Below are 17,131 nucleotides of genomic sequence, written 5' to 3'. Positions count from 1 at the left end.
GTATCACGAGCGCTGTTTTATTCGCGACGAACGACGCTATGCAAAATATTTTATTTCTTATCAGGCACTTTGTGAGGGCACTCGATTTCCTTGCTTTGGACGGTGGGAAACTGCCTTTTCTTGTATCAGGAGGCGCCGCTAAAGCGAAACCGGTAAGGAGTAACTGAATTGCACAATTAAAGGGGAAATGTAATACGAATATAACTGTGCCACAGTGGTATAAGTGTTGAGAGCTACTTTACCAATTTCTTTATAAGTCGTAATACGTCGAGTCAGCGCAAAATGCACAAAATGTTTTATATTTCATGTTATTTTGAGTGTTGTTTCATACCTCTCATGGCGTGGGTGCCTAAAGGGTTAATTTTTTCCGCCGCCGACATTTTATAAACAGTTCAACCGGCCTGCACAACAAATAAAAGTGTTTCATTCTTAGCAGCGAGGTTTAGATTTCGCAACACATGTTTGTAACCTGGTGCATGTCTAACCTTGCAAACGTTTGTATGAAAAAGGGAGACGAATCGGTTATTCTGCAGTCGTGCAAACGTTAGCAAGATAGCCTAGCAGCCAGTCTAATCAGCTTGCATGAGCGCCAGTAAGAAGTGGTTTAGCCTGATGGCTCCGTGCACTGGCAGCGTGCAAGCACTGGTGCACGGTGAGTTTTAAGTTGGGAAAACGTATGTAGATCGCCGACGCTTCCCACTCTTTTTGGTTAATCTCAACTCACTTTTACATAATCACATGTCCAGAATTGCATAATGCTCGTAGTAATGGGCATTTCTAAACAGTGTTAAAAACTTTTGAGATCCGTTTCGTGGATCAGTCAGTGACACTCACAATCCTAGCTAGGCAGTTAGCTGTACTGCTAGGTTATGGAAGGCCCTAACCACAACGGGATGCTATCAGTCGGGCACTTTCGCTGTTCCCGAATAAGCTTCCGCTACAGTGAAAGTGAAATGCCGTGTATGCACATTGCGACACTTCGCGTTCGCTGTCAGCCTTGTTGAAGTTAACAGCTAGCTAATAGTAATCTTTGGGCAAGTAACGTTAAACACTTGCTGTACATCGCAATGTGCCGCTCGAAACAAGTTCGCCGTTTTAAAGGGGAGGATGCTTTCTCTATGCATATGCACCTGAGATCATTAGCACTCATATATATATATATATATATATATATATATATATATATATATATATATATATATATATATATATATATATATATATAAATATAAAATTGCACACATACAGATGTGTATTTATTTCATTATTCTTACTATTGCGTTATAGTAATTATATTATTGTGCAATTTTCTGCCATGTATTTAAAATCCCAACGCCATCTCTTGCTCTTTCAGGCTACCTGCTGTTCACTGAAGAGGTGTGTTGAGTGGTGCTGGCTCCAGTAATATCTAAGTCATGTCAGTGCGGGAGGCTTTTAATCCAGAGAGTTATGAGCTGGATAAAAACTTCAGGCTGACACGCTTCACAGAGCTCAAGGGCACTGGCTGCAAAGTGCCTCAGGATGTGCTTCAGAAACTTCTGGAGTCTTTGCAGGAGAATCATTATCAGGAAGATGAGCAGTTCCTTGGAGCAGTTATGCCCAGACTGGGTTTGTAATGTATAGCTACACACTACTCATTCATAGTCGCAGCATGCTGTCTGAAATCACAGGATGAATACGTGTTTGCACTACAGACTAGTCTTATTTGAAGTTGGTTATGTCAAAATACACATAGATAAAGTGTGGTATTTATGTAAGGTGTGGGTGTGTTTGTGTGTTTGTTTGGCAGGCATTGGCATGGACACCTGTGTAATTCCCCTGAGACATGGGGGACTTTCATTAGTGCAGACAACAGACTACATTTACCCTATAGTAGATGACCCATATATGATGGTAAATATGATTGAAAAACTATACATAGTGTCATATCTCACTGATAAAATGTTATTTAGGCAGTGTTGTATTAATTGAATTGAGGTGGATATGGCTTCACCCTGATAATTTGTCAGAATTTACCAGTTAAATAATATACTTTTCTGCTATTGCCATTACATTGATTTCCTGTTTTCATGTAACCTGACTTACTTGCACTATTAGCCTACTGATCAATTAACAAAATACAAATGATTCTTTAATGATTAATTAATGTCATTCCCTCTCTAGGGCAGAATCGCATGTGCCAACGTCTTGAGTGACCTATATGCTATGGGAGTGACTGAGTGTGATAATATGTTGATGCTGTTGGGTGTTAGTAACAAACTCTCAGAAAAGGTGAGGCATGAAAGAGATTGAGACACTCCTGTGAATGTGTGAGAATAAAGATCCTCTGCCTACAGTAAATTCAGACAAGCTTTAACACATACCGTGAAATGTACCTGGCATAAATGACCTGTGTGTGTGTGCTTCATTGATTGTAGGAGCGAGACAAGGTAATGCCGCTGATTATCCAGGGTTTTAAGGATGCATCTGAAGAAGCTGGAACCTCAGTGACTGGTGGTCAGACTGTGCTTAACCCATGGATAGTCCTTGGGGGTGTGGCTACAACTGTGTGCCAACCAAATGAGTTCATTATGTGAGTCCTCTACCTTTCTCTCTCTAACTAATTTGTCTTTCTCATCATGTAATGTTTTGCTATCAATACATCTGTTTTTAATCATTTGTTTTTATATTTCCTTTGTGTGCTAAAGGCCAGATAACGCAGTTCCAGGTGATGTCCTGGTTCTTACCAAACCTCTGGGCACTCAGGTGGCTGTAGCAGTGCACCAGTGGCTGGACATTGTGAGTCTTTTCCCCTTATAGTGATTAGGGCCATGATACGATATAAGACAATACTGCATCACAAGTAATTACATTCATAATCAGCATCAAAGTTTAATTTTCTTCATGTAAAAATCTGTTTTTTACTTGGTATCTTTTGATGGCCTTCAGATAATGGCTTCAGTACACCATACTATTCATAAATACAGGAAAAAGAAATACAGATTAAAATTTGAGTGGTGTTTTTTTTTTTGTTTTTTTTTCTGTTTTCCTTTCAGCCAGAGAAATGGAACAAGATTAAGTTAGTAGTAACCCAGGAGGATGTGGAGCTAGCTTATCAAGAGGCCATGCTAAACATGGCCAGACTCAACAGAACAGGTTAGTATAGGCCCCTCACAAATACTAATGTAGGCACATGATCCACACACTGCACGTGTGTGTGTGTGTGTGTGTGTACGTACACACACACACACACACACACACATTGCTAATCCTTCTCGTGTTGTCACTCTGTCCCTAGCGGCGGGTCTGATGCACACATTTAATGCACACGCTGCCACTGACATCACGGGTTTCGGGATCTTGGGGCATGCTCAGAACCTCGCCCGGCAGCAGCGAAGTGAGGTCTCTTTCGTCATTCACAACCTGCCTGTCCTCGCCAAGATGGCTGCTGTGAGCAAAGCCTGTGGAAACATGTTCGGCCTCATGCACGGCACCTGCCCAGAGACCTCAGGTGAGGGATGACAAGTGACCTGGTGTCTTGTTCTGCCTGTTGAGCTGCTTGTGTTCCCTTTTTAAGGGTGCAGGGCTGGGCTATTTTAAATACTGTTTGTAGAAACACAGAGATACCTTCAAATGTTCTTGTGATTGTAGAAGCATTAATCTGTGCTGTCACACTCTGATTTCTGTCATTCTTTGGCACCCCCTGCAGGAGGCTTGCTCATCTGTCTTCCACGGGAGCAAGCTGCACGATTTTGCGCTGAGATCAAGTCCCCTAAATACGGCGAGGGCCACCAGGCATGGATCATCGGCATCGTGGAGAAGGGCAACCGCACGGCTCGCATCATTGACAAGCCACGCATCATCGAGGTTGCCCCGCAGGTGGCTACGCAGAACGTCAACACCACACCAGGAACGACGTCCTAAACCAGACCCCACGACCCCAGTTCCTGACCTGAACAGTTAGCTTACTCTAGCACCACCACAGAGTAGATGCACACAAACCACCTGCCCACCACTGCCTTATGGCACATACTACATGGACATGCTTAAGACAAAAAGGAAAACAATAAAACAATGGGCAGAAAATGATAGAAAACTCCATGGCTTTTTGTGTAGATAGTTTCTTGTTAAAAGCAGCTACAGAAGCACCTATTTGTAAGGCGGCTTCTGCAGTGAATGAAGAGTATGATGTTGGTCTCATACTGCTGATTCGATGTTGAATCTTTCCTGCTCTTCTTCAATGTGAGTTGTGCTCTCACACCTGCCCACTTGCACCTATATACATACCCCATGACATAAGAATCGCCAGTGTTTTCATACATTGTAGCGATATATTCTGATCAGTGTGCAAATTCTAGCAGTAGTTTGGACTGTAACCAATGCCTTGAACAGTAGCTAAAGATGAACTGATGAAGAGAATGAGTATATAGGGTTTTTTCTTTACTTTTGTATTATACTCCCTTGAACTAATCAAATAAAGTGTCCCTTGTTTTGAATGGTCTGAATGAATGAAAAGTAATTCTGTAAGACTAGTCAAGCCCAAGGTTCTTTAAAGTGTTACATCTTTAAAGTGTACCATGTCTACCTTAAATGGCAGTGTGTTGACCTTTTGTCAGAGAATGTAAACAGCAGAGATGCAGTTTATATATTGTATGATATTCACTGTTTAATATAGATGTCATTAGATTCTTCTGTGATAGAGTTAAGTTTTTATATTCTCTATAAAGACCCTATGATATATATTTTTTTCTCTCTGTCTCTCTATCTAATGGTGACATATGCATTTATGGCCCTGAATAAATCTAATCTTTTTTTAATTTCTTGGAAAAGACGTGTTTTTGTTTGGTCGCTGAAAGGATCCATAGTAGTGTTTGCCTGCCAAGAGCTGAGGAGAGATATCCTACAAACAGCTGCCTTATCTCACTTCCCCTTGACAACTAACATTTTTGAGTGCTCTTCTAAGATTTAAGGAAATGGTACTTAGTCATTATATATATAAATAAAAGCAGGTGTGACTTTAAATGAAAATGGAGGTCTAGTTGAACAATGTCTCACCCTTTGACAAAAAGGTTACTTGATACAGTGCAGGATTAAATGATTTTAAGTGCTCTATAGAAAAAATAAATAGATAAATAATTTAATGGAATAAGTTTCAATACACTATCTTGACACCTGTCCAATTTGCAGACATTAAATAGTCATGCTTATATAACTGATATTTAGTACAATTCTAGTGTACAAATGCTACTATACCAGTATATTATATTATTTACAGAAAAAGGCATCTAATTGGGATGAAAGCGTACTGCCTTTGATATTTTCATCAAAATAATCTATCTTTATTTGCTTGAATGAACAGAATTTTTTTTTTTAAATAGTTTAAATAGATTATTTTTAAAATGTCTATAACAACTGTGCAGTTTGTTTAGACAGATTCTCTTTTTCATGCTCAGTTATGATATGGGAATGGAACATTCTGGAGCATCTGTGTCTGTGAGTGAGTGTCTTGTGATGCCAGTGTCAGTTACAGGGTTACAGGGTAAGTTACTTAGCCAGTGTGAGTTACAGGGCCTTCTCCTTCAGGCTGAACAGTTCTCTAATGTCCAGCATGGCCTGCCTGATGTTCTGGCCAAAGCGATGGGAGTCCTGGAGACAGAGAGAGTCATCTTGGCCCATTAGCACAAATTTGCTCAGCTATCGATATTAGGGCTCCAGTGGTTCTTTTCTCTTACCGTTTCCAGGCACGAATACTTGCTGGAGACGTGGAATGTGATGAGATTCTCCCCAACAATAATATAAGAAACACCATAGCCATCATCTGCAACCTGCAAGCACCCATTTAGAACAAAATGAGGATTCTAAATAAGAACAAGCCATTCCAAATTCATAACAAACATGTAAGACATAGTTCAGGACTGAAAATTAATGACTACAAAACAGCAATGTTTAACATGGTGATCACAAACAAGAATGCTAGAGTACTGATGGCCTGTTTCGTACTAGCAGTGTGCAGGGTTATGGGCAGGGTTATGAGTAGGGTTATGAGCAGGGTTATGGGCAGGGTTATGAGCAGGGTTATGGGCAGGGTTATGAGCAGGGTTATGAGCAGGATTATGAGCAGGGTTATGGGCAGGGTTATGAGCAGGGTTATGGGCAGGGTTATGAGCAGGGTTATGGGCAGGGTTATGAGTAGGGTTATGAGCAGGGTTATGGGCAGGGTTATGAGCAGGGTTATGAGCAGGGTTATGGGCAGGGTTATGAGCAGGGTTATGAGCAGGATTATGAGCAGGGTTATGGGCAGGGTTATGAGTAGGGTTATGAGCAGGGTTATGGGCAGGGTTATGAGCAGGGTTATGGGCAGGGTTATGAGCAGGGTTATGAGTAGGGTTATGGGCAGGGTTATGGGCAGGGTTATGACCAGGGTTATGGGCAGGGTTATGAGCAGGGTTATGAGTAGGGTTATGAGCAGGGTTATGAGCAGGGTTATGGGCAGGGTTATGAGCAGGGTTATGGGCAGGATTATGAGCAGGGTTATGGGCAGGGTTATGAGCAGGGTTATGAGCAGGATTATGAGCAGGGTTATGGGCAGGGTTATGAGCAGGGTTATGAGCAGGGTTATGAGCAGGGTTATGGGCAGGGTTATGAGCAGGGTTATGAGCAGGGTTATGGGCAGGGTTATGGGCAGGATTATGAGCAGGGTTATGAGCAGGGTTATGAGCAGGGTTATGGGCAGGGTTATGGGCAGGGTTATGAGCAGGGTTATGGGCAGGGTTATGAGCAGGGTTATGGGCAGGGTTCGTGCATCCTCACCGGGCCAAAGCCTCCTCCTGCTCCCACATATTTGGGGAATTTCTGAATGTCAACCAGGTTGAGCTGCTGCTGTGGGGTCTGACTGGTGGAGAGACGCCAGGGCTCCGAAAGAACCTGGAGGGCAAATTATTGTTTAGCCTTCAGCTATTTCAGTTTGATGTCTAAACACAGCGAGATGTGTCAATTATGCCTATGTCATTTTTGCCCTGTATACTTGATTGAGGAAGGGGGATTCTATGTCCAGGAGTTTAGAGACAATGTAGAGGCAGAAGAGATGGCGGTCGATGCCAGCGCCAGTCATGGCCAGACGGTACATGTTCTGGTGTTTCTCCGCTGCCTTCCGGAATAGTGCCAGCCGCTGCTCGCTCTGTGCACAGAACAGCACAAAGCAGATTGCTAGTGTAGATGTCAGTGCCATAAATGGCTTTCTGGAGCAGGGCAAAATGCAGTAAGCCTTCCAGCCCGCAGTCCTGCTGTTACCGTGTAGGCCGTGTCCTCCATGGCTTGGACGAAGGCTGTAGACTCAATGGTGCAGGAGCGTACTGTCTCTGTCCGCCCCTCCCGGAACATGCGGGTCATTGAGGCTTCATATGTCAGGCAAAACTCACCTTTGTCCTAATCCAAATACATAAACAGCAACAAAGCAGTGAATACTAATACAGAGGTCTTCAGTAATGTATGCGTGTGTGTGTGTGTGTGTGTGTGTGTGTGTGTGTGTGTGTGTGTGTGTGTGTGTGTGTGTGCGTATGTGTGTGTGTGCATTTTTGGCATACCCTGTAGTGAGCAAGCTGTAGTGCTAACTGAATAAAAGCATCAGGGCTTGTTCTGCACTTCTTGATCAGCCCTTTCCCAAATTCCTCAAACACACAGCCATGGAAGTCCACATCATCAGCCAGATCTTTTGCTATCAGGTAGGAATGCTCGATAACCTCCTGGCACTAGGAGAATGAGAGAATAATGCAGCAAACTAAAGCAAGTCCTGCTGAAGCACTTTTGTCCTCCCCTTCTCTTTTAGTACACGTCTGCTACTGTGCCGCAAAGTCATACCGCTTTTGGAATGTCCCACTGCAGCCTGCTGGGCGGAGCCAGGCCTTTGTTGATGTCACCTTTACAATGTCCCTCCTCAGTGTAACCCAAGCGGAAGTAATCTGTAGCTAAAATGTCCTGAGCATAGAACAGTTTGTTTGTTTATTTGTTTGTTTGCTTTTAAATCAGCTGTTAGCAACAGGTGATATTTTGATTTTTGTGATATATGATTTTCGCAGCCATGCTGTCATCATTACCTCCCACATATGTCCAATGATGGGGGCATCAGCCCAAGAATGCTCAGCATTCACCCCTATTTTACCGTTCTTGTAGACAACCAGAGTGAAGGATTTATCAAACCACCTGAGAACAGAGTGAAGCAACAAGGGACTTTGCATACCTCATTTACACAGTATGAAAGATGCGCAGTGTTGCATGCAAATACCTCTGACTGCATGCACTGTAGGTAGCCTGTTAAACAATACAATAATTCTGCTCCTAATAACTCTGCTTCTATGGCAAGAAAGCAAAGCAGCACACCACTGCTTACCTGTCGAAACACTTTCCGTGCAGAAGAGACTTGGCATAGAGGTCCATAGACTCTGCCCTGTCAGGGTCATATCCATGAGCCTCATCATCCAGGGTGAGGAAAAAGGCAGCTGTTTCTATGGCATCTAGAGATGTCTTGTTCACTCCCTCACTGAAGTACTTTTGCCGTGCTTTAGCCCAGGGAACTCTAACAGTGTGTGACACAGGTATGTTCTATGATTATAAACTTTATTCTTAACCTATCAAGTGTAAAGAAACAATCAGTTTTGTAAGCGATTTTACAGTCAAAAAGCATTTTGTTTGTTGGAACGATCTATAAGGAACAGGAATTTATGGTTAGACAACAGAAAGGTATACTAAGGAGACTTTTCCTAAAACATAAAGGAATATTCCAAAGGAATTTAGCACAAAATGAAGCAGAGAAGCAAGCTAAAGCCTCACACTAGTCTATATCTTACTTTTCTGTAGTGCACAGGGCAACACTGGTAATTTTCTATGACCCTTGTCAGAACAGGTTCAATCATATGACTAGCATCAAGCTATTTCTATCCAAATTTCCAGGTAAAGTAGTAGTGCACTATAAATGAGAATGAATATGTGAGTACAGAGTGGGTGTGTGGGTAGTGCACATGCTTGTGCACTGTGGACACCTGTTTCCAGCTGTGAGCGAGGCTAGTTTGAGTTCTCCAGGTTGGGGCTCTGAGGTATCGCTGAGAATGCACTGGAACTGCTGCTCCAGCTCTGAAGGCAAGAGGTGCCGTCCCCCGTAGTACAGCCACAGCTTGAAGAAACGCCCTCGGTGGTACACAACCAAGTGCTTCCTATTCCTCATGTGCTGGACACAGTCTGAAGACAAAAAAAAGGTATTCAGCATCTGTAGTTTGCCAAGACAGAAGTATTTCAGAAAAGACCAGAAGAGATTACGTGAATGATTTAAGAAAATGTGCCCAGACACTTCCATATCCTCACTTTCTAAAATGCTTCACCTGCGCATCACATTATCAGAAACTTGTGTGTTCAGTATTTATTTAATAAATAAATTAATAAATACTGTAAAATTTTACCAGTTATGACTGATAATGTGAATGAAACGGCTGATGTAGTACTGATTGTTTAATTCTGTTAGTTGTCTCTAGTAAGCAATTCTGCATGACGTTCCCATATGTAAAAAGTATCAAAATCATATATGCTCATGACAGGAAGGCTCCTTTCACATAAATAACAAATACATAAGCACTTTTACAGAAGGACCTCTGCCCAAAATATCCATTTTTTAAATTTTTTTTATTGCTGCCTATTATATTTTTATTATATTTTTGTTAGGGTTGCCTATTATAATTATTGTGCTTGGATCCTGTTGTTTGCCTGTTTTAAATGCCAGTAAAGCACATAAACAGAGCTCCTGATTGCAGGATCAGAGTTCACTCTTTACCTCTTGGATGTAGTGGTGGCACTACGTCTAATCTTTACCTGTTTCAATGCCAGGAATTCGTGCGGTGTTGAACATTCTCTCATACTGAGAAGAGCACATGGGCACAACCCCCAGAGCTCTCATCTATGGGGGCAACAGAGAGTCGGGTAAACACAGACGTGCACACTGCACTGGGGCAAGTATTAGCTGTGGCTCTGTGGGCGTTTGTGAGTACCGGGATGTGTTCTCCTCGCTCTAGCTTACGACGGTACTGCAGGAGGGCGTGGACAACGTTACCTGCCCGTGCTGCCTGTCTGTGGGTGGGGATCATGTACAGCAGATCCTGAGAGACGCAGAAGTGAGCCGTTAGCTGATGTAGCTCATTGCTTGTTATACCTGATGACCAAGTGCAAGTGATGAATTACGGGTTTACTGCCCTTGTCCTAACCATAGTGTAGAAGTTGCTGTTGACCATGATGGGGCTCCGCCCCCTCAGGTAGATGTACTCCTCCCACCAGTCACTCACCTTCCCATAGACACAGTCAAAGTTAATAATTTGTATTTCTACCCACACTCATTTGACTTTTTAAAAGTATTTTAAGAAGAATGAACATTTACATTTACTTACATAGTTACTGGCCCACCAGGATTTCAGCCAAAGATATTTTTGCAACCTGGGGGCTTGGTCCTTTTTGAACTCATTGGCTACAATTTCCATATTTTTATATTGGTCATAATCCAGTAGGGGGCGCACTGACTCAAGATACTGAGGAAGAAAGTGTGAGACAGACTGAGATATGTGGCCTTGCTTGTAACACCTTTACAAAATGTACTAACTATAGGAATGTTGTTTCCTGTGCCTGACTCCGACATAAGAAGGCTCTCACCCTGCAGATGGTGTCATCAATGCTTGGCACAGGCAATCTAGGTAAAGAGGCCTGGAAACTGTAGAGCAAAGGCCGACGACCTGAAAACATCTTCACCAGACTCTAAAACAGAAAACATGCTCACACTCGGCTCTGCAAAACCTGACTTCAACCAATGAAGGCCAGAGCAAAATCTGCCTTCACCTAATGAAAATAAAGACTATTTTCCCTCACTAGACTTATTATGCCTGACTATTTCGGTGCACTACCATCCAGAGCCTGGTGGAGGAGCTCATTTTGCCATGGGGCTCGAAGATCCAGCCATGGTAGGAGAGCAGAACTTTAAGAGTGAAGCGCAGCAGCAGAATCAGGGACCACCACAGGCCTGTGGCAAACAGGATAGCACTCAGCACCGTCTGAGACTGAGAAGTGAGGTAATCGCTACAAACAACAACAAAACAATGTTAGTAAACAATTAGAACTAAGGTTTTGAAGGGCAGTTTGAAATATCTTGAATGTAAAGTTTGTGTAGACTCAGATATGCAGCCATCATGGATCCTTATAAATCTTCTTACAAATATGAAGGATGTAGGTCTAGTATTGCTTCTAATCATATCAGAAATCCCAGATAAGCATCTATACATAATATTCTAAACTTAAAAGGGCAATCCAATGTGGCCCCAATTGTATTAGACTATTGAAAATTAACATATGAGGATTAATCATAATACCATAAAAAATATCTACTGAATTTTCTACAACATTCAAACAAGGCATTTGGTGCAAAGTTTCCACCTCAACTTATAAAATCATAAAATGTTCTACATTTAACAATCTACTGTCAACAGCAAAAACAATATTAAAAGCTGTCACTGGTTTGATTTTATTAGCAATAAATAGGTAAATAAGACACAAAATCTATAAGATTTAAGCATTGAGAATACGTGGAAATTTATACTACACTTACAAATCGGTAATTATTAATGTAAAAGGTTTACTTCTATGTTTGTGATACTAATTTACAAACCTCACAGGTAACATTTTCCTGATGCTGTCAATCATACCCAGGGACGGGTCTAGCCTTGCATAAATGGAGCTCATTATCGCAATAACCACAAACAACCAGCTGGAGGGACTAGCGGGATAGACTCCTGTTAGGATGCCATTCTGCTCAAACACAAGAATTAAAACGATTAACACGATTAACAACAAGAATTCCGTTACACCAATAATATTCCAGATTACTGTGACCGGTTACTCACTTTAAATTGAATGGCGCGTTTTCTCCATGATGTTACTCCGGATAGGTATATATGTTTGAGCACCTCACGGCTTAGATGAAAGTTGATACCGTCCGGTGTGACGGTGAACTGGAAGCCCACCGCCTGGTGCGCCTCTGCCATTGCAGACGCTGAAAGAGCGGCGTGCCAAAGGAATGAACGCTAGATAGAAAAGACGTGTTAGGTTACACCACAGTGCGCACAATCATGAAAAAAATGTAAAATACCATGACGGTATTTTAGAGAAAACCACATTTTGTTACCGATCGTTTTGTGTTAAGCCCACCATAAGTTACGTGCGAGTGCAACAATTCTGCGTTAAAATGAGCGTTTTTCGCACGGACCACTCTTTGGACCTGACAAAGGTTTACCCCTCAAAGGTTAAGAGAGGTAATGTTGTCATCACAGTTCACGTTTGTGAATACTGAATTTCTTTTTCCATGTCATGTGACTGGAGGGACACCAACTAGGGCAAAGTTGAACAGTCCGAAATAGCGAAGTAGACTACCATAGTGGCACGCGCTGTAGGTGGACCTGCAGCGCGCACGTGAAAATAGTTGCTGAAATAAATAAATCGATACAAAATAATGTAACCTAGCACAGGAGCTATGACACTAGATATAAACTAATTATTAAGTGTTAATAGAAATTATCACGACACAGCAGACTATGCCATGTGGTAAAACAATCGGGCGTTATTTTCCAGTTGCAGGTGGGAACATATTATTAACCATATCATTTTTAGAAACAGTTACAGCCCACCATATGCTAGTACGTATACTAGCAGTATTGACAAAAATATACATATAACCAGTAAGGATGGTCATGTTGTTATCAAAGTCATCAAATATATTAACATATACAGAAGAAAAAGCATTCTTAAAATATCTGAATCTGTGTGGAACTTACTGAACGATCGGTTTAAACTTTATAGGTAAGCCAACCTTTTCTTAAAGTAGCTTGACGATTTGCAGGTGTAGTGAAATAGAGAAAGTAATCTGGTCCAGGCTTCACTCAGGAACTCCCTGTGGAGAAGGTAGCTGTGGACCTCAGTGTGACTCTGGTGTCCTTCAAACGACTCTGCTCAAGTGTCCTATGGAAGAAAATTGTCTCAGGCCCAACCTTAACACTCTCTTACTCTTTTCTTCTAGATACTGTGACTAGCTACTCTAGCTTTCTTCGCTTCTGTTTTGTTCACTTTTTTCTTGCTTTACAACCCCCTCTGTGTGTGTGTATGTGTGTCTATGTGTGGGGGGTGGGGGGTGTATATTTGTAACTGGACACCTCTTTGGCTCCGGATACACAAGCGGTACAAATCTTTAAAATATTGCTTCAAATAGCACAATGCAACTAATATTGCTGATCACAGGAAGGTGAGCTTGTAGGAGTCTGGGTGCATGTAAGGAAGATTTTCTATGTTTCTTCGGCTATGCGGAATTAGGCTTGTAAGGAAGCCTGTATGTAATGTGGCTATGTAATAGAACCATTGTCATTATGATGCTCATGGTTGTTTTTGCCAAATGACTCGAAAGTGAAGTTTGTAAAATGCAGTTTCACATGGACAATGAATTAAAAAAAAGTATTTAATTAACAGTTTTTAATTGTTATATAATCATTTACTAATTTCTGCAACTCTAATCATCAACAAAGAGTAGTGAACAGATGAGACTGTGCTAATAATACATTTTGCTTTCAGCAGATGTTCTCAGAGCAGTCACATTCAGAAAATATTTACCAAATTACATCCTTGCTGTGCGCACCTATGTCCTGGCCTTGTGCATGCTTCAGAAAATGAGGTGGAAAAAGCTCTCATAGCAGGTGGGGACAGGGAGAGAGGGGAGGGGACAGAGAGTCAGAGAATGGAGGTTTAACCGAAAAATTGAGCCCTGCTGACTTCCAGACATGTAAACATCATCGTTGAGCACTGTGCCTTGACCTATCAGATTGGTCTTCTGCATGCTTCTGATCTGACCCCACTGCAGAGTGTCCACACAGAAGGATGTTGCTACAGTTTCAACATTGTTCCCACCAATCACGACCAACCTGTCAGTGGCACCGAGGAAGTGGAGGCTGGGGATATCAGCATCAATGCGAGTGAGGGTGGGGAGTAACTCGCTCCAGCAGTCTGAGAAAGAGTGTCAGAAAGAGAGAGAGAGAGAGAGAGAGAGAGAGAGAGAGAGAGAGAGAGAGAGAGAGAGAGAGAGAGAGAGCGAGAAGAAGAAGAAGAAGAAGAAGAAGAAGAAGAAGAAGAAGTCTTTATGAGGAAAGATACTGCTTGAATGCTGTTTATGAACTGCATGCAAACTTATCTTCACACCTGGGGGTTATACATATTCTAAAACTAAACAGAAAAAATGGGTTATACTTTTTTTTTTTCCCACAACCACAACTTCACAATAAAATCCATCTTTGAATAAACCATAACAATTTTCACATAAAATACAATCATCACATATCCAATAAAACATATTCAAAAAATGGGTTATACATAACCAAAGTGCTCAGAAAATTTGTAGAGAGTAAATCTGCTACACACCTTGTGTGGTGTCATAACGTAACACAAGTTTTTCCCCAGTCTTCTGGATGTTCCCCAGGACATAGAGGCAGGTCCCTAGGCTGGTTGTAAGAGGGGAGTCATGGGAGAGGGAAAGGGTGAATTGGAGGTCTGAGAGAGGAAGGGAGGAGACAAAGGTCCAGGAGTCCTCCCATGGGTTGTACTTCTCCACTGCCATATACATGCCTGTGCTGGAGTCCGGGGTAACCAGTGAGTCCAGGTACCAGCCCCCCACAGCATAGATACACCCCCCACACACTGCCGTACTGAAGTGGCGCCGGTGCTAAGGGAAGCCAAGCATAGACACCACACTCCTCTCAGTGAGTAATTGTGAAGCTTGTAGTTATCTAAAAATTATGAAAAGATCAAAAATGTGGTTACTTTTAAAGTTTATATTTGTGTGCAGCTTTCAAAGAGTTTATACAGATGACTGAGAAACCCTTTACTATGATAAAATTCACATGGTTATAATATAAGTCCTTACCTTGATGAGAGGGGCAATTGATACCCATTTATTTGTTAAGGGATTGTAACGGAAGGAGGCCATCTTGAATTCATATCCTCTTTTCACACGGTAACTGTACCCCCCTATTAAGTAGAGGTAGTTAAACAGAACTGCTGTGGTGAAGCACCACTTATCTGCACTGAAGGGCAGACCTGTAATACATGTCCATTTTCCATCATCCTCATCCAGTCTAAAAAGCTTCCTTGCAGCTTCTGTTTCCTGCTTGTTCAGGTTCTCTTTCCTCAGGCAGCAGAGCTGTGGTGTGCCCTGTGACCGGATGTGGAGGACATGCTGCTGCAGACAGAGGTCCAAGTTCCTGCTCAGGTGAGGGAGCTCCAAAAGATGTGTGCTCAGGAAGGCAAGCACGGTCTCCTGCAGCTCAACACTGCACAGCTCTTCGGCCAGCTGTAGGTAAGCCAGGTATGTGTGCTCTGTGAGGGCCTCAGAGACAGCTGCCAGCAGGTGACCGGTGAAGCCTGGGATCAGCAGATACATGCTCACACGCAAGTGCTCCTCTAGGAGGTTCTCTGGAACTGAAAAGTTCTGTAGGAAGCAGAACTGCAAGAGGCTGTGGAACACTCTGGAGGGCACGTGTGCCAGATTCACTAGATGATCTGCTGTTTCTTTCATGCTGGAATGAGACAGAGCCCTGAAGTATTCACTACATTCAGCCAGCCTCTCCAGATCAGCCTGTCATGAGAAGAAATATGAAATACATGAACACTAACTAGAGCAACATCTTTTTGATGTATGTGTCTAATTTACAATACAAGTTCTTAATTTTACAGAAAAAGGATGTAAATTTGAAGTAGTCCAAAAATGCTAAACTCTAATACTAGTGGGGCCAAAGTCCTACTAATCCTGTTAATTAACTGATGAAAGAAGGAAATTACCAAACTATGCCAAACTCTTCTCCCCCAGGATGGGAGAAGAACACACATAATGTAAGGGAATTGAATAAAGATAAAATGTAGATAAAATATTTGGTAAAGACTGCATGCAAAATAGCAATATTTAGATATGTATACGATGTGTATTGATGCGGAAAAGTGATATTGTAAATTTGTGCGTTTGTGAAGAGACTCACATAGAACATGTGTGTGCTGGTCTGCACGGCAACCATTGGTCCATTGCCATGGTAATGATAAGTCCTGGATTCCAGATCCATTTTCCACATCTCTGATTGACTGCCATTAGACTCACTTCTCACTGTGTTAGCATTAGAGTGACCCCACACTCCAAGCTTGCTCAGTCTCCTTTTAACCCTTGTTAATGCATCCTTGAACCCTAAACTGTACTGAATAAGGCAAAAGCCATGCTCTACCCATGAGCTCAGATACAGAAACAGTGCTGAGATTGACTGCCAGATACTATCCATACTTCCAGAGTAGGGTTTAATGTTTTTTTCCCTTTTCAGGAGTGGATATTTTCTTCTGGTTCAAACAATGAACAAAAAGGATGGTAAGTGAAAAAAAAAAAGGGATTTCTAACCTAATTAGTCACGGTAAGATGTGCTTGTCTGTCACACCAACTCAAAGTCAATAAACCCTAAGCCTTGCTATTGCTCTGAACCCACAAGCACAGATCACCTTACTCTGTTTCCGGGTAGTAGATCAGTCCAGTCCCTGGTCTTTTTCAAAGCAGGCCTGTTGATTTTGAAGGCTTCTCTCCATGTAGCAGAGGCAGCTGACTCTGGAGTTGGTCTGCTGTGAAGCTTAAGCAGGCAGAGCAGAGCTATTTTAGTTTGTCCAGAGCCCCACAGCACTGGACTGAAACAGGATGCAACACAGCCATGCTGAATCACCACAATCAAGTCTGTAATGTTCGGAAAGATCATACTGATTGTATTTGCAGACAACTTTTATGCTGATGTAAATTTGATTTCATTCTAATGAGCTGTTTGGTTTAGAGCTCTTGTAGGAATGTAATAATCATACCTTCCTCTACTGCAGAACTTTATTACACAGGAAAATAGTATTAGACCAATAGCCCTTAATCCAGTGTTCTGGAAGCTCCAACCAGTCCAGATGTTTGGTCTATTCTAGGTCTCAGTACATCTCAACCAAGTTAAGGAAGGACTGCAGAATTCTTGATCACATCAGATCTTCTCAGTGGTGTGCTACAGAGCTGGTACAGAATAAAAGTGTACCA

The 17,131-nt window shown here is 42.2% G+C and overlaps 3 protein-coding genes across 9 annotated transcripts; 1 reads left to right on the top strand and 2 right to left on the bottom strand.

Moving 5' to 3' along the window:
- Positions 1 to 16: 16 nt before the first annotated feature.
- Positions 17 to 4,796, top strand: sephs1 (selenophosphate synthetase 1). 3 transcript variants are annotated; one of them, XM_027015115.3, is made up of 9 exons: positions 17 to 152; positions 1,355 to 1,608; positions 1,790 to 1,893; positions 2,164 to 2,271; positions 2,418 to 2,572; positions 2,688 to 2,778; positions 3,036 to 3,135; positions 3,278 to 3,490; positions 3,689 to 4,796. In XM_027015115.3, exons 2-9 carry the CDS (start codon positions 1,416 to 1,418, stop codon positions 3,901 to 3,903), a joined length of 1,179 nt encoding a protein of 392 aa, XP_026870916.1. In that variant the 5' UTR covers positions 17 to 152; positions 1,355 to 1,415; the 3' UTR covers positions 3,904 to 4,796. The 3 variants fall into 3 exon arrangements, with proteins under 3 accessions (XP_026870916.1, XP_026870917.1, XP_035380811.1); XM_027015116.3 differs by lacking the exon at positions 17 to 152 and adding an exon at positions 391 to 652; XM_035524918.2 differs by lacking the exon at positions 17 to 152 and adding an exon at positions 391 to 674.
- On the bottom strand, positions 2,847 to 13,167 carry cpt1b (carnitine palmitoyltransferase 1B (muscle)). 5 transcript variants are annotated; one of them, XM_081715359.1, is made up of 19 exons: positions 12,831 to 13,167; positions 11,904 to 12,083; positions 11,669 to 11,808; positions 10,911 to 11,082; positions 10,663 to 10,764; positions 10,404 to 10,541; positions 10,212 to 10,301; positions 10,011 to 10,118; positions 9,835 to 9,919; positions 9,015 to 9,210; positions 8,366 to 8,551; positions 8,073 to 8,178; positions 7,837 to 7,953; positions 7,563 to 7,727; positions 7,270 to 7,404; positions 7,004 to 7,156; positions 6,790 to 6,903; positions 5,712 to 5,804; positions 2,847 to 5,625 (listed from the first exon to the last, which is right to left on the bottom strand). In XM_081715359.1, exons 2-19 carry the CDS (start codon positions 12,042 to 12,044, stop codon positions 5,542 to 5,544), a joined length of 2,325 nt encoding a protein of 774 aa, XP_081571485.1. In that variant the 5' UTR covers positions 12,045 to 12,083; positions 12,831 to 13,167; the 3' UTR covers positions 2,847 to 5,541. The 5 variants fall into 5 exon arrangements, with proteins under 5 accessions (XP_081571485.1, XP_081571484.1, XP_026870911.3 ...); XM_081715358.1 differs by having other exon boundaries at positions 12,866 to 13,167; XM_027015110.3 differs by having other exon boundaries at positions 10,224 to 10,301; positions 12,866 to 13,167.
- Positions 12,965 to 16,691, bottom strand: LOC113580513 (uncharacterized). Its single transcript, XM_081715362.1, has 6 exons — positions 16,575 to 16,691; positions 16,068 to 16,413; positions 14,960 to 15,670; positions 14,458 to 14,758; positions 13,657 to 14,046; positions 12,965 to 13,014 (listed from the first exon to the last, which is right to left on the bottom strand). Exons 2-5 carry the CDS (start codon positions 16,356 to 16,358, stop codon positions 13,706 to 13,708), a joined length of 1,644 nt encoding a protein of 547 aa, XP_081571488.1. The 5' UTR covers positions 16,359 to 16,413; positions 16,575 to 16,691; the 3' UTR covers positions 12,965 to 13,014; positions 13,657 to 13,705.
- Positions 16,692 to 17,131: the final 440 nt, after the last annotated feature.

This window comes from Electrophorus electricus, chromosome 6 (assembly GCF_041902795.1).
Source record: "Electrophorus electricus isolate QZ-2024a chromosome 6, ASM4190279v1, whole genome shotgun sequence".
NCBI lineage: Eukaryota > Metazoa > Chordata > Actinopteri > Gymnotiformes > Gymnotidae > Electrophorus > Electrophorus electricus.
The sequence above is the reverse complement of the archived record's forward strand: the minus strand, read 5'-3'. Positions and strand labels throughout refer to the sequence as shown.